Raw genomic sequence first — 16,124 nt, 5'->3', positions numbered from 1 at the left:
GAAACCAAGTACTCTGGAAGAGCAGTCTGTGCTGTTAAGTGTTGAGCCATCTCTCCAGCCCAGAGACATTGAATTTTAATGATGAGTTCCCAGCAATGTTTGTAGCATCCTGATGCTTTGTCACTACTTAACAGCTTGTGTGCTTGTGTTTTATATTGCTGATATTATAGTCATTTTCAATAGCTCAGAAATATTTCACACACAGAGAAATCATACTTATGTGACTATTTAGAAACATGTCAAAGACACAAGCACTAAACCCTTGGGATTGACAGAGACCTACATGTGTTTAGAGCTGAAACATGCCAAAAAAAATAAATAAAAGAATATCACTGTTTTTCTCTTCTGGAAAAACAACACAAGAAACAGGAAACTGTAGCTATCTTCAACTAATGGGATGGAAAAGGGGGGAAATTTTGGTTTTTAAATTTTTATCATTATTTCTTAAGTGCTCTAATCATGTATGGGTATTACTTGAAAGCAATTCCTGAATAAGTAATATATGCCCATGAAGAAATTTTAATGAATACAATATAAAAAAAGCCTAAAGATAATTCTCTCCCATAGTTATCTCCTCCCTACCCAGTTTTCATTCCAATCAATCACTATCAGGTTTCCTTGTGTTCTAGAGCTATCTCAGGCATAGGGAGGGACATATGTGTCAAGTTATATAGACAAATTGTGAGTCCACTTTATTTCTTTATACTTAACTGAGAAAAGTATCCTTATATCATGAAATAAATATGGCAAAGCTAGCTTACTAAATTTTATGCAACCCATAAGGACAGTAAAACATTTTTGAGAAAGCGACCCAAAAATGTTTCTCTATGGCCTAGGAAATAACAATGATTTTCAGAAGAACTTTTTTCTAGAGTAGAATAGCCATGGTAGTTAAGCACAGCTTTACAATACTGATTTTGGCTTCTGAGGTTTAGGGGGATGGGCTTGCACCTAGAGATGGGAAAATAGAAGACAGAATTATAAGCACTTCTGAAGTTACCGAGTCTGGATGACTGAAGTAACAGCAGGAGAAATATCAACCTGTTGGGAGACGGGGGAGGCCTAAACTGCTTTAAAAAAAAAAAAAAAAACCTGGCCCGCGGTGCCCACCCCGGCTGAGATGGAGGAATTTAAGCCCCGAAAAAAGGAGAGGGGAGGGTATGGGTTCCAGGCAGAAAGCTGGGATGGCGTTGCAGGAGAGAGGGATTAGCTGGGGAAGCTGCCCCTTTGGAGTAGTCAGGGAGATAAGGGTGGCGGGAGTATTGTGTGTTCCCTAACCGGCCTTGTGTGGCGGTCAGGAACAATACACTTACCTCTCTTGGGAATATACCCTAGAGATGCCCAAACATACTACAAAAGCGTTTGTTCAACTATGTTCATAGCAGCACTATTTGTAATAGCCAGAACCTGGAAACAGCCTAGGTGCCCCTCAATAGAAGAATGGTTAAAAAAGGTGTGGAACATATACACATTAGAGTTTTACTCAGCGGTAAAAAATAATGACATCTTGAATTTTGCATGCAAATGGATGGACATAGAAAACGCTTTACTGAGTGAGGTAAGCCAGACCCAAAAAGAGGAACACGGTATGTATTCACTCATAAGTGGATTCTAACCATAATTAAAGGTCTTTGAGCCTATTATTCGTGATCCTAGAGAAGCTAAATAAGAAGACGAACCTGATGAAGATTATTTACCTATCCGCCAGGAGGTAGGAAATAGTCAAGAGTCCCAGGTAACCTTGGGTGCATGGGGGGGGGGGGGGTGGTGGGAGGGTTGTTGGAAGGGGAGAGGGTTAGAGAGAAGGGAGTAGGGGAGGAATGGAGAAAGCTCGGTTGACCGGGATGGGGGGAAGGGAGGAAGGATGAATGTGGGATCAGGGAAGAATATATTTCAACTAAGGGAGTCATATTAGAGTTTACAGGAAACTTGATTATATATGGGATCCCAGGTCCAAGGAGAGATCCCCAGATTGTTCTCTGGACAGAGGAGGGGGTGCCTGAACCAGCCTTGGCCCGTGACCATACTGATGAATATTTTGCTTATCACCATAGATCCCTCACCTGGCGTTGGATGACGATACAGATGGAGGCCCGCGTTGGAGCACCGAACTGAGCCCCCCAAGTTCCAAACGAGGAGCAAAAGGAGGAAGAAAATGACGAAGGACTGTGAGGGATACTATCACCCACTGATACAAGGGGTCGGATCTAATGAGAGTTTACCAAGGCCAGATGGACCGTGACTGAAAGAGCATGTGATCCAACCAGATTCTCTGAATGTGGTTGGATTTTCTGAATGTGGCTGGCATGCAGTCTTTCCGAGAAGCCATTGACAATGACACTGGGACTGGTTTCCTCTGCATATACTGGATTTTTGGGATCCAGTCTGTTTGGATGCTCACCTTCCTGGACCTGGAGTGAGGGGGGAGGAACTTGGACTTCCCACAGGGCAGGAGACCCTGACTTCCCTTGGGGACAAAGAGGGAGGAGGAGAGGGAGGGGGGGAGTGGGAGGGCGTTGGGAGGAGGGGCGTAAATGGAAACTTTTTATAATTTAATAAAATTACTAAAAGAAAAAAAAAAAGAGGTTTTGCGCAAGAAATGGTGGTGTGACACACAGTTCAGGAAGGGGAGAGATCTGGAACATCAACTGGTAATGCTCCCCTGGTCCTCAAAACCATAAAAGGCTGAAATAAATGTGTGAGTGTCAGTAGGCAGTAATTCAGTATAGGCATCTACCATACTGTTCACTGTATATTGCTAAAAGAAACCCATTTATACAAAAATTTTTTAGTAAAGTAGGTATCCTTATACTGTAAAACACATTAGCATCCCTTCCTTTCAACGTTACTGTGCTTTCTGCATACTCCAAAGTTTAGTTATTAAAACTAAACATTGCACTTGACAAGAGTTCTTTTACTTACTCCATATTTGTATGTATTTGTGTTTTCAAAGCACCTCACACAAATAAGATACTTGAAGATACCAATGGATTATAAATATAAAAGCACGTAATGGAAATATGAACTACATTTTAAAATGAGCTGGATGAAAAGCTGTGATAAAAGTCAAAGAACAGCATACACACTATTCCTCTGAACACAGTGGATGACTCTGCAGTCTACAAAAGGGAGAAAGGGCAGGGCATGAGTGGTGGGGTAAGGGCCCATTACTCAAGTTCCACTTACCCCAAAACAAGCCTGTAAAGAAGGGCTGGGAGTAGTAGTGGATTTATACAGTATGAACCATGCCTTGGCTTCAATCCCTAGTATCACAAGGGAGGAGTGACGAAGACAGTCAAAGGTGACACTACTGTTTTCTTTCTTTCAGCCGTTAACAACTTTTAAAGCAGATAGCAAACACAACAAACACGAGGCCATAGTACATGAGAATCAAGGTCTTCATCCCAGTGATCCTGTGAAACTCACTTTCTAAAATTTCTTGGCAGCTGAAAGCCTATGAAAAACCTGCTTCTACCCTTACACAGCACAGAACACTGTATACAATTCTACAGATCAATCCCAATGCACCCTCTTTTAAAGAGTTCAGCTTTAGTTTTGTCACAAACTTTCTCATTCTGTACCCAAACTCAAAGGGTAAAATCCAGGGTTAAGAACTTTAGATAACAGTGTCATAGCTAATTCACAGGAGAACTTGCCAAGCAAGCAACAAATATTAGCTGGAAAAATAAATAACAATTGCTTAGAAAGCTTTTCTAACTCTAGAACTCAAGGGTTTGTTGGTTTGTGGTTTTTCCCCCCCTTACTAGCTGTAAGTAAATGGTCAACCTTATACAAAAAGCCTAGTAAAATATTGGGAGAAAACCTGATCTCAGTCAACAGAGACAACACCATTCTAGTTCCCTCAAGTTCAAATTTTGGAATTTAGCCAGAACTTAGGATCAAAAGGACACAGGTGAGCCAAGTACAATGGCTCACTCCTGGAATCCTAGTATGGGGGAGGCTAGAGTAAAAGGTTCTTGAAAAGTTTGAGGTCAACTTGACCAAAAGAACTAGTCCCAAAGTAACCTACACTCCCCTACCAAGAACGCTGTCTCAAAAAAGAAAAAAGGAAGGAAGGAAGGGAAAAGAAAAAGAAAAAGAAAAAAGTGAATGAAGTGAATGCTTGTTCCACCATTTGGAAGCCTGCATCCTGATCCTACAAACATCTATAATGATAGACCATGACCACAGAAACAGACTTCTAATGTCTAAGCAATGACACCAAATTACAAAGCTCCCTTCCATAAAATAAAAAGTAACAATAGAGAGCACTTTATAAGAATCAGTAAGCATTTCCTTCCCAAATGACTTGCCCTCCACAGATCTCGTTATATGTCCCTAGCCATTCCTGGAAGAATCTCTTCCAAGATCGGTTTCCCAATCTCTGTCCATTATCACAAACAGCACAGACTACAGCAGTAAATACTTTCCCCCAAGAAAGACAATCACAAAAGGCCACAAATTGTATGCTTCGATTTCTGTGAGATCCTAAAAGTTGGCAAATCCATAAAGACAGGAGTTGGATCAATGTATGCCAAGGGTTGAAATCAGGCAGAGGGAATAGAATGTGGTTGCTAATGAGGGCAGAGTAAGGAAAATGTCCCCAGCTGATGTGATAATGATTGTATTACCTGGTAACAATGCTAAAACTACTCAATTGTATGTAAGCCTTTACACATGACACCCAACATACCTGTTCTGTTCACACTAGAACAAAGTGGAGTCATATGATGAATTAGCATATGAAAAACAATTACAACAGTGGCTGGCATACCTAATGCACTGTATATTTAGTCTTCTTTCTCTGTCTTTTCTACTATAGAAAATGTTATAATTTTTTTCCCTCCAGAATCTAATTTCTAGTCCCAACTGACAAGAGCCACCACTGATGATTAAGTCTTGGTAGGAGGCAAAACCTGTCTTATATAGGAGAAAAAGGATACTACCTCATCACACATCAGGTTCAAACTCTCCATAGTCTAATTCCAGCTATTCTGATCAGAACTTGAATCCTGAGTGCAGTGAGGGTTCAGTTTAGGACTTGTGCTTGATGGGGTTCCTGCTGTCTGAATTTCCCTTCTTTGCTCCTGCAACTCGATATTTCTTTTCTACCTATCCACTAGAATAATTTTGCTAATGTTACTGTATCCAAAATGTCTACAGTGGGACAAAGGTATGTTTCCTTTGATTCTTTTCAGTTTTCCTATCAATTTTAACCCCCCCCCCCCCGACACACACTTTTTTTTTTTTTGAGACAGGTTTTCTCTGCAAAGTCCTGGATATCCTAGAACTACCTCTGAAGACCAGGCTGGCCTCCAACATGAAGAAGATCCACCTGCCTCTGCCTCCTGAGTGCTGGAATAAAAGGTGTTCATTAACACCGCCCAGGCCCATATCCCCTTTTAAAAAGCTCGATCTATTTCTCAAATAACCTCCCTTGTGGAAATGGACCCTGAAACAAGATGAGCAGGTCATTCACACAAACTGACAAGGGCGGCTAAGGAACACTTTCACTCCCACAATTAAAAAATAAATAAAATAAAATAAAAAATAAAAAAACTACAACAGGAGAAGAAAATTCAGCTTAAAAGTACAATTTTCCAAAATCTGTACTACAAATTACATTGCCTTTGAAAGGTGTTCTAGATATAAAAGTTTCAGTCATTACTAATTATTTGCTGTTATCATTACCCTTTTCTTACAAAGACTTTTAAGCAGTAAATATTCATGTCTTTATTAGAACTTTGTGTGTTTTTTAGATAAAACACACCCAAATATATCATGCACTCCAGAGATTGCATGATAGTCCTACTTTCCAATAACTGGTTTCATTTAACCTGTACAATCATTATTTCAAAGTCAAAAAGCAAGTTCTGAGTCTGTTTTCCTTTTTCAGAGAAATACATTTTCCTAAGTTCCATTATTCATTTTACTTTGTTTTGTAAGGTATTTAACACTAAAGGATTGCTAGGGTTTAATGTGTCCCAGTCTAGCCTTAAACTCACTATGTAGCAGGACAACCTTGTACTGCATGCAGCCCTCCTGCCTCCCCCAGTACTAGGATTACGAGCATGCACCAGCATAGTAGACTCAGCAGTTCCTTTCCAATGCACAGTAGACACTCACTTTCAAACTACAGAAATAGTCACTTTCCTTTTGACATTTAACTATAGTAGAAATTATTTTCTTAATTGAACTATCTAAAATTAATCTGCAATTGTCAATATGTCCTTTAGATACAATATTTATTCTCAGAATATTGAGATGGACCACACATAATTCTTTATCATGTAACTTGCATTGTAATTATCACAACCTTTCTACACATGTGTTTATACTGAATTAGCATTTCTAAAGGTAATTAATTTTTAAAGGATGATTGTTTAAGAAGAATTCTCTTATCTAGATTAAAAATTTAACCACTTACTGAATACAGTATATTCCCATTAGGGCAGTCTCTTGAATGACCGCACATTGGTCCTCAAACTCTAGATGAGTGATTCTCATCCGGTGTGGGTCATGACCCTTTGAGGTCAAGCAACCCTTTCACAGGGATCTCAAATTATCCCGCATGTCAGATATTTACATTACCATTCCTAATAGCAGAAAATTGCAGTTATGAAGTAGCAATGAAATAATTTTATGGCTGGGGTCACCACAACATGAGAAACAACAGCATTAGGAAGGCTGAGTACCACTGCTCTAGATCTACTCAATTATCAATATCTCAGGATCCTTATAGCTTTAAAACGTATTGATCCACTTCTGTAGGGTTTCTGAAAGAGTAATAACTATCTCAAAGGGGGAAAAAGAACTTATAAAGGACCTTGAAATGCAGCACCTGTGGTTATCTGAATGAGAATGGCCCTAATAGGAGGTTGGTGGAGATGCATCACTGCAGGATTTTAAGGTTTTACCACACCCACTCAATTAGTACATGCCTGCTCTCACCACTATACACACCTCTCTCCTTTGCAGAGCTGAATTTTGTGTTTCTAGAAAAGCCCCCATAATCCTTTTTTTTTCATCTTTCTCTCGGAGAGGCAGTTTCGCTTCTGCCGCTCTCCCCACTTCTCCGCTTCCCCCCTTCTCTGTGTCTGTCTGTCTGTCTGTCTCTCTCTCTCTCTCTCTCTCCCCCCCTTCTCCCTTCCCCCTCCATAACCCCCTGAATAAATAAATATTCAACCTCAAAAAAAAAAAAGAAAAGCCCCCATAAGTGCTCAGTTCTGTAATTCTATGTGAATTGTTAGGTACTTCACTTAAATTCTAAAAATAAAATTATTAAAATTTAATTTAATTTATGAAAGTAACACAAAGTAATTGGTTTCTAAAAATGCTTACAAGACACACTGTATTTACCTAAAATAATTTCTAAAACTTAAATAAGCAAGTATTTGTTTTCTATTTCAGACAAATACCAAAAACATAGTTCACATTTTAACAGTCTGAAATCAAGCCTAAATTATAAGATCTTTAGTATCCTAAATTCCCTTTCAGGATTGCTGTCCTTCTCTTGGAAACCCTTTGTTCATACTGAACTAAGAAATAAAGACACCCTTCTCAAGAGTATTGTACTTTCATTAAGGGCAATGCATAGTGCCGTGGCTTGCTAGAGGGTGGAACTGAAACAAAAGCATTTAGGAAGAAAATGACGGAATATTTGGCAACAGAACACCTCAATACACTCAAGTACCTATTAAGGTACAAACTATAAGAAAGGGTAAAACAACACACACAATACACAAACTCATTGCTACTCCTTTACTGGTTTCCATGTGTGAAAAAGTAAATGAGCTGAATTTAAGGCAATGGATCAGAAATGATTTGGGACACACACACACAAAGCCCTGAAACAGACAAATAAAAATCATTAAAATTTCACAAAATGCCTTTTGAGACGATAAGGATGTCATCTGTCCTTTTTGTTCCAGTGATTAGAGAATGTCTTTTTTGTGTCTTGTGATGTAAAGGCTCACACATACAACAACAAACACAAAATAATACTCATCACTGTCTTATTCTAAAGAACCAAATTTAAAACACCACCTATCTTGCACTGGTTAATTCATGAATGTTCTAAGGGCTTGGTGAGGGAGCTTGCACAGTTTGCAGTGTTGTTACCACTTCACTGTTCTGTTCCTGCTTCTTTATGCATATGGCTATTACAGACAGGTAGTATCATTAAAACCCTACCAAGTTCCAATAGAATTACAGACAGCACTGAAAGCTTTTATTAACTAGAGGAATTCTGTTGCAGGAAACACTGCTTGAAGCTACATTTTAGCCATTCCACACTTTGCCTCCATGACATTTTAACTATTTCACTTGTTAGGGAGCAGGATGGCTGGACAGGGGGGTATTAGCATAGCTTTTTAAGATATTCCCCTCCTGATTAAAAAGTTTGCCTCTTAGAAAATAGAATGAAATAGAACGATGACTCACAAGCCACATGCGCTAGCTGACTTGCTGGCTCCCTCGCTCCCATCATGACATTCCAGAAGCTGTTTCACAGTGTATTAAAGAAGCACTGAGACTCAATCTTTCTCTTCTTTTCTCTTGGGATTCTCATTTCATCAGCAAACTGCTATAACAACTCAATGTCCGTCCGACTTAAGGAGGCCCCTTTATTTCTCACTCTTCAAGGACATTTCTAGCTATAAAACAGCATTACAAATACAACTATTCCAATTTTATTGTCTTGTTTTTTTCGCATTTATTTATTTAGTGTGTGCTGTCAGGCTAGGTTCAAATGCCTTCACCCACTAAGCCACCTGTGTGTCTCCCATATTTAAAGGTTCTTAAAATTAATTCCTGGATGGAGGAGACAGCGCAGTGGGTAGAGGTTCTTGCTGCCAAGCCTACCCACCTGTGTTTCTTCTCCAGGGCCCACGTGATAAAAGGAAAAAAATCAACTCTTCAAAGTTATCTTCTGATCTCTACACCCACAGCACAAAAAAAAATATATAAATGTTCAAAAAGGAAAAAAAAGCTAACTTACATTGTCTAAATCACTCAAGGTCACCATCTTGAAACTCTCATATATCAATCTACAGACCTAATTCCAAAGCCTAGCTGTACCACCTTCCCTCCTCTTAAATAAGCAAAAACTACACTGACTGTACCCAGATACAGCAAGCAGGCCAAGGTCTGTGAGATAAGAACATAAGCACAAAACATGACACTTTTTCTTAAAAACTTTAATTAAAAAAAAGGAGCTAACTACTGATTATAACTGCAACATACAGTGGTTCTCACTATGTGCCAAGTCCTGTGTGAGGAACCATTTTTAAGCATTATAAAAATAAGGTGGACAATTACAATTGCTAAATCATAAGTGTAGAAAAAAAAAAACCTTCTGAACTGGAAGTGGCCAAAGCATACAGGTCCTTCTGTGGCAGGGCCTGAACTCAATTCAAAACATTTGACCACAGAGTCCTTGCAAGCCATAAAGAAACAATGCAACTGTGAAAGGGTTGGTATGGACAAAAGCAGCAGTCTTCCAAACGCCTTCCTTCCACTCCATCCCTACCACCAACAGCCAACTGAAAAATTGTACACTAACTACTAAATAACATCCACCAGCAAAGCTGGTGTCGAGCAGGCTGCTTAAGAAGCATCTAGCACACAGGGAGTGCTGGCTCATACCTGCAATTCCCACTCTTGGGAGACTGAGCTAGGAAGAGCCCTGAGTTGAGCTACAAAGTGAGCTCCAGGCTGGCTGGACATTTTGGTGAGGCTTGATCTCAACAAACAAGAATAGACTCATCTAAGAAATCCACTGAAACAAATGCTCATTGGTAGACCCAATCCTTGAGACTCTACACACTATGAACAGAGTATCTCTGATGAAGTTTTTAAAAGTCATACTCCTAACTAGGTGTGGTGGTGCAAGCCAGTCACCTTGGTGTTTGCTCAAGAGGTGGAGAAAATAGTGTAATGCCACCCTGGGTTACATGGGACTCAATATTTAAAAAAAAAAAAAAGTAAAATAAAGAAAGCAAAGCCATAGTCCTAATTCCTGTTCACACTCATCCACTGTTAAAACAGGAGCAGATCTCTCAATACAAATCAGAGCTGCTGTTATACACTAAGCCTGTGGCTTGACCCCACTTTCCTACATGCAGTCCTACTGCATTCCACTCAGTAAATGTACTAAAAGCCATGTTCTCATCATTAATTACTCTTCTTGAGATTTGGATTTCCTATCAAGTACAATTCTTTTGAAATCAACGTTTCGCTGACATATAAAACCTGGTACACAACAGATGTTGGATAAATGTTAGTTTGTACTGCAAAATCTAAACTTACAGTGTTATCAAACAGCCCAAAGGCAAGCAGAACGAGACAAGCAGCCACTCTTCCCATCAGCGGTGAGCACAAACACTTCTTTCCTTCCTTCCCATGGTAAAACGCTCTCCTGTGCATCTACCGAGCTCCTTGAAAGGATGGCTCAAATCTGACAATTATCGCAGCTTGCTTGGCTTCCTGACGACAATCACTACTTTCCTTAAAACCTGGAAAACAGCTATTTTATCTAACATTTGATTAACTGTCAGGTTCAGCTGGCTATGGTGGCTCCCAGGAGAAAACAAAGCACTCAGGAAACCAAGGCAAGAGAGTCACTAGGACTTCAAGGGCAGTCTGAGTTACACAGTGATTCCACTACTCATGAGATTATTTAAAAAATAAAAACTGAAAGAACCCTGCCTTTATCCACCGCCTTTAAATTTTTTAATGTCAGGATTTAGATTCATGAGGGCAGCCTGTATTAGATATTTTTACTATAATTCCAAGACTGACTGGCCTACTAGGAAATACATAGTAAACAAGTAACTAGCAAATAAGATAATCCCTTTCCAATCCAAAATACTGAAATGATTAAAAACTGTCAGAGGTTGATCATCAGGCTCCATGTTACTGTACTTAGGCAAAAGTGGTTTAACCTCCTGGAGCTTAAATTTCTTGTCTACATAATACAAACAACACTGCTCAGGAGGAGCTGATACAGTGTTCACCACAGGTCTTGTGCATGGTTCTTACTAAACACTAGCTTCCTGAGAAACCCCAGAGTGTTTTTTTTAATCTAAGTAACAATGAAACAGTTTAGAAAGTCAAATATTCAGAGAAAAATCTAAAGAAAGAAAAAAAGATTTCACTAATTGAATCAAATTCCTAAGGCTAGGATTATTTTTGCAATATAACTGTAAACAAGAGTTAAGCTGAATTAATTTTACTACCAGAAAGAATGATGTACATGAATCTCTGAAAAAAACCCCACAGACTCAAATATAGAACTTAGTTCAAGCAGTTCACCACCTATTAGCTAAATGATATTCAAGGTAATAATTCTCTTTTCTCACTTGTAAAAAGCAAAAAGAGCTGTCACAAGTTAAATAAGGTAGAACAAATTAAAATCCTGGTCATTGGATTCACCAGTAACCAACCTTTCCTTCTGTTCTTAGAAATAAAAATTATGAACTGTGTTTAGCAATAAGCCTGGAATGATCACTACACATGCATCATCCCAAAGTCAGTGCAGGTAACATAAGCCTGGCAGGCAGGCAGTTAAGATACTAGCAGGAGAGTATTAAGAACCTGTCTTCTCAACAGTCTGTTACCTTCAACAACTCACACAAGGAATCAAGAGTAAGAATTTTAAACAATCTTTGTTGCCAAGATATTATGAAGGTTCCTGCCTTTTATACTAGTAACACATTGATAAGAACACAAGCAAAATGAACTTCCTAAGAATGCTTTCTCTCATTCATGGCTCTTCACTGCTCTCAAACTCATCTTTCCTAACTTCTAGGATTTGGCCAAAGCCAACAAAACTATTTCTGCTTACGGTTAGAAGACTGTTTTTTTTTTAAAAAACAAAAAACAAAAACAAAGGTAGATTTGAAAAATTCTGTAATTTAAATATATCCAAGATGTGTAAAATAAGGCTGTACACTAACCTCTCATTTAATCAAATATAATCCCCTAAAGCAGTTTCTCAGTGAAAAATAAAATACATAAAATGAGAAAATAAAGTCCATGATGCAATGTTGAAGAAATGAATGAAAACAGGCAAAAAGTTATCACCTAGGATAACTTTATTTACCCAAGCACTATATCCTTTTAATGCTTTAATGAACCTGGGTAATGATGATGAATCTTTGACGATGAATTATGCTGGAGGACTCCTGATTTAAAGTTCTGGAATTAAACTTCATGTGCCCTATCTCTTACAGCTTCTAAGACCACCATCAAGTTTAACAGACAAGCACTTTCTGCCTAAATTCGTTGATGAAATGGGATGGGAAACCTGTAAATGTTTCAGTTACTCTGTAGGAATAATTATAGAACCTAAGAGGTGAGTCTAAGAGCTGGAGCATGGGGGGTGAGGACACAAACTAAAGGGGCACCCTTTGCATTAGGGGAAGTTATTTAGATGTAAAACTCCCTTAGTCATTCTTGGACATGCTATTTATCCTGGTCTCTGAGAGGACTTTTCTAATAAAACTCAAGTTATGACTTTCTAAACTGCTATATTTAATACCCAACTTGGAGGGGTGGGGATAAGGGGACACCACACAGAAAGCCTTTTGAGAAGCAAAATAAATAAAACTCTAAGTTGGGAAATACAGGTTGTGTGATCAAAGGTAAACATACTGAATAGAGAGGATGACTTTAATCAGTCCCATCTATATCATAAACGAACATTCAGCTAACCAGGCCCTGTAAGGTGAGATCAGTCTAGTAATGATTTAGTAATCGAGATATAAGACAGAAATAGCCTACACAGAAGCTGCACCACGCCTCCTGGTCACTCAACGTGTGTTTTTAATTCAAGGTTATCCTTTCAGAAAAAAAGGTCACTTAGGGACAGCTAAATTCAATGAGCTACCCAATACTACTCACTCAAATATAACCAAAACTGCTTTTCAAAAGAGGGAAATAAACATACAAAAAGAAACATTCTACTTCACCTGTCACAGCATTATTTGTAAGACGGTCACTGATTACATGTTTTAATGACAATGATTTCTAAAGCTTCAATACAAGACACCTGAAAAGTCCTATTCACATTGGTCAATTCTAATTTTAATAATATCCCTAACATCCATCTACTCACCAATTAAACTATAAAAGAACAAACTTAAATATACACATAGAAAACACTTCAGAGGAATGAGACAGGATTAGAAGAAAATTTAACTTTACTAAGATGCCAACCAAGAAAATGCAGAGAAATTCCAAAGCTAAGCTAGTGTTTTCCAAGAACAAAAAAAATTTTAAGAGATCCGTTGTTTCCAGCTGCCTGGACCGCATGTTAGAAATAAAGGCAGGAGAATTAAGACTGGAGGAACTGACACAGACTGACTAGCGTGGGGGAAAGGCATCTCTGAAATGACTGTGGCATAGTGAATGAGAGGAAAAAGGCTGGCAACTGCCCTCAAAACCACTGACGTGTTCTGTGGACTAGAGATCAGCTCAGGCGTCTTCCTCTACAAAGTATTTCAACCTAGAAAATCAAAACTAAAGTCTTCTCACTAAGTCGCTACACAGAGCAAGTTGTAACTCTCTAAAAGGTCCAGCAATACAAAAACCACCACTACACAGGCATTGCAGTCAACGACACGACGATCAGAAACGATTACTTTAAATCAAACACATTCCTTTATACCTCTACGCCTCCTTTCGCCTTTCAAATTACTGTCACAAAACGAACGTAAACGTTTAGTTGAGTTTCCAGGGTGCGGTGCGTCCCTTCTCTTCCCTTTCGGCCTCCCTCCGTGGGCACAAGAACAATTTTTTTTTTAATTGAAACACACTGATACCTAGCACTCATGAGCCCCTCTTTTTGCAACCTGCTTAATTTTGAAAGTTCTAATAAGACGTGTTAACGTTGGGGACGAAAAACTACCTTATAAGGCTATAAAAGACGGAAAGCAGGAAGCGGCTTTGACAAAACTAAGGAAGTTGCAGCGCGCTTGCTCACTGAGGGACTTTTTTTGAGGCAAGAGCAATAACCCCATGAGATCCTGCTCACTGGAACTGAACTGGAATCTGGTTGACTGGGTGGTGGGAGACGGCTAAGGCGGGGTGCGGGGTGGAAAGCGGGCGGCGCGTGGGTCCTCTGCACGAGCCCCCATCCTAGCTTGCCATTTGCACAGCCTACTTCTTCCCTCTCCCCACCCACACGCCCTGGAGATTGAGGGTTGTCACAACGATCTTGCAAAACCTGCAAGGAGCGCTTCTCTTTTCGCCTCGATCCTATGTCCGGCGGTCCCCAGTGAGTCCCCCCGAAATCCCAGGCAGGAAGGGGAGCGAAGGGAAAGCAAAGCCAGGTGGGCCGGACGGCCTTCTCCGGAGGGAAGGAAGGGCCTGAAAAGATTCTTCGTTCCCATTCCAAGCGGCTGAGGCGACCCGACCAGGGAGGCTCCCGGCACCACCCCTTGCCGGTTAGGCTGACTCCCCCCATTCATCGCCCTCCTCCCGCTATCCCCAGCCTCAGTTTCCCCACCCACAAGACCCGCCGTACCCCGTGCCACAGTCCACCACACAGGCCGGCAGCCGTCCCGCCATCTTCCTCCTCGCCCGCCGCCGCCGCCGTCCGTTCCGTGCTGCTAGAGGCCGGGGATGGAGACGGGAGCTAGCTGACCATGCACTGGCCTGGGCCGCCCTCGGTCCTGAGGGAGGAAGGGAGGGAGCTGTGGGAAGCCCGAGCAGTAGCGAGTGAGCAGCAGGCTAGTACTTCCGCAAGCCCGGCAGGCTGGCCGGCCGGCAGGCTGTCCCCGCCCTGCCCCGCCGCGGCCTCCTCCTCCACCCCTCCGCTCTCTCGGCCCTCCTCCTCCTCCTCACTCCCGCCCCCACCCTACAACTTCTTCCCCTCACACTGCCTTTCCGCGGGGAGCCAAGATGGCCGCCGCTGCCGACGCCCCGGCCAGGCCAGGCCCCAGGCCGCGCTCGCGCCTACTTCCGGTTCCGGGTGGGAGGGGCGAGCGCGCGTGCGCTGTAGTGTGCGACCGGGCGGCCTAGGCTCCTTTCCGGACATCCAAAAAATCCACTTCGGGTTTTCCGAGGCTAGAAATCCAGAATCCAGGCTGAACTTCAAGTCCCCCCCCCCCCCCCGCTCCACGCCCAAGCGACGGCACATGCGCGGTGGCGTGCAGCCGTGGTCCACGACTCCGGTTCCTGCGAGAATTCCACCTCGCATTTTCCGTCCGGTGAAAGCCCCGAAGTCAGGCTGAGTTTCTAGTTCTGAAGCTGCCTTTTGGTGGTGGTGGGTGGGTTGCTGTGCGTTCCCCCTTGGCTAGCTTGAGGGATGAGCAGCAGCCTCTCCTACTGCGGGGGAGAGGGACTAATTGGAAACGTGGTCAGCAGCACGCCCTCTCTATCGCTCTAGCACATCTAGCTGAGCAGTCAGGAGGGGGATGAACAAAGGTTTGTGTCCTGAGATTTGCCACTTAGAGTATTACTTTATAGGTTACGAGCTCTCCAAGATGGTGGGCTTGTGCCTTTAAGAAAGGCAAGCGCTTGTCCAAGAGGTTGCTCTATTTAATATATTCTGCACAGGTTCACCAAAAAATAAAAAAATAAAAATTCAGGGATTTGGAATTCTAGTGAGTGCCTTCAAGAGAGGCAAGCTTTGGACCAGTGAGATAGCGCTTGCCACTAACCCTAGTTTGATCCCTGGGGACCTACAGAAGGAATGAAAAGCCCCCGGTATGTTCTGTGATTTTTCACAGTCCTCCCCCATAAGTACAGGTAAAACAAAAACTATAAAGCAAGCTTCCCAGAGGTTATGTTCTACATAGCCTGCATGAGTGGCCTTTATTTGGGTTTTGGGGTGACGATAGACTTCTACAAGAGTAGGAAGATTCTCTTGGGCCTTAGAGAAAGGCCAGCGTCCCAGAGGTTGTGTTCTACATAATAAACTCTGCAGGTGGCCTGTATTTGGGTTGGGGTATTGACGGACTCCCTTCTGTGGTGCTGTTGGTATGGTGCCAGCTTTTTTCTGTGAAAAGAACAAGACAAAAGATGTGTGTGTTTTATGTTATAGACCTAAAAAAGCAGTATTTTTAAAACTTGAAAGCATTAGAGTAAGATTGAAAGCGTAAAGTACGCTGCTGGGTCAC

At 41.3% G+C, this 16,124-nt stretch overlaps 1 protein-coding gene across 1 annotated transcript in view; it reads right to left on the bottom strand.

Moving 5' to 3' along the window:
* The window catches only part of Actr3 (actin related protein 3), a 44,802-nt gene extending 30,027 nt beyond the window's left edge, over positions 1–14,775 (bottom strand). Inside the window, exon 1 of the mRNA XM_048443786.3 lies at positions 14,528–14,775. Coding sequence (XP_048299743.1) covers positions 14,528–14,571 — 44 coding nt within the window. The 5' untranslated portion in view covers positions 14,572–14,775. The remainder of the gene's footprint in view (positions 1–14,527) is intronic.
* Between the last annotated feature and the right edge of the window lie 1,349 nt (positions 14,776–16,124).

The sequence above is a fragment of the Myodes glareolus genome, chromosome 5, assembly GCF_982192425.1.
Source record: "Myodes glareolus chromosome 5, mMyoGla1.1, whole genome shotgun sequence".
Taxonomy (NCBI): Eukaryota; Metazoa; Chordata; class Mammalia; order Rodentia; family Cricetidae; genus Myodes; species Myodes glareolus.
This window is presented reverse-complemented; position numbering and strand designations above follow the sequence as displayed.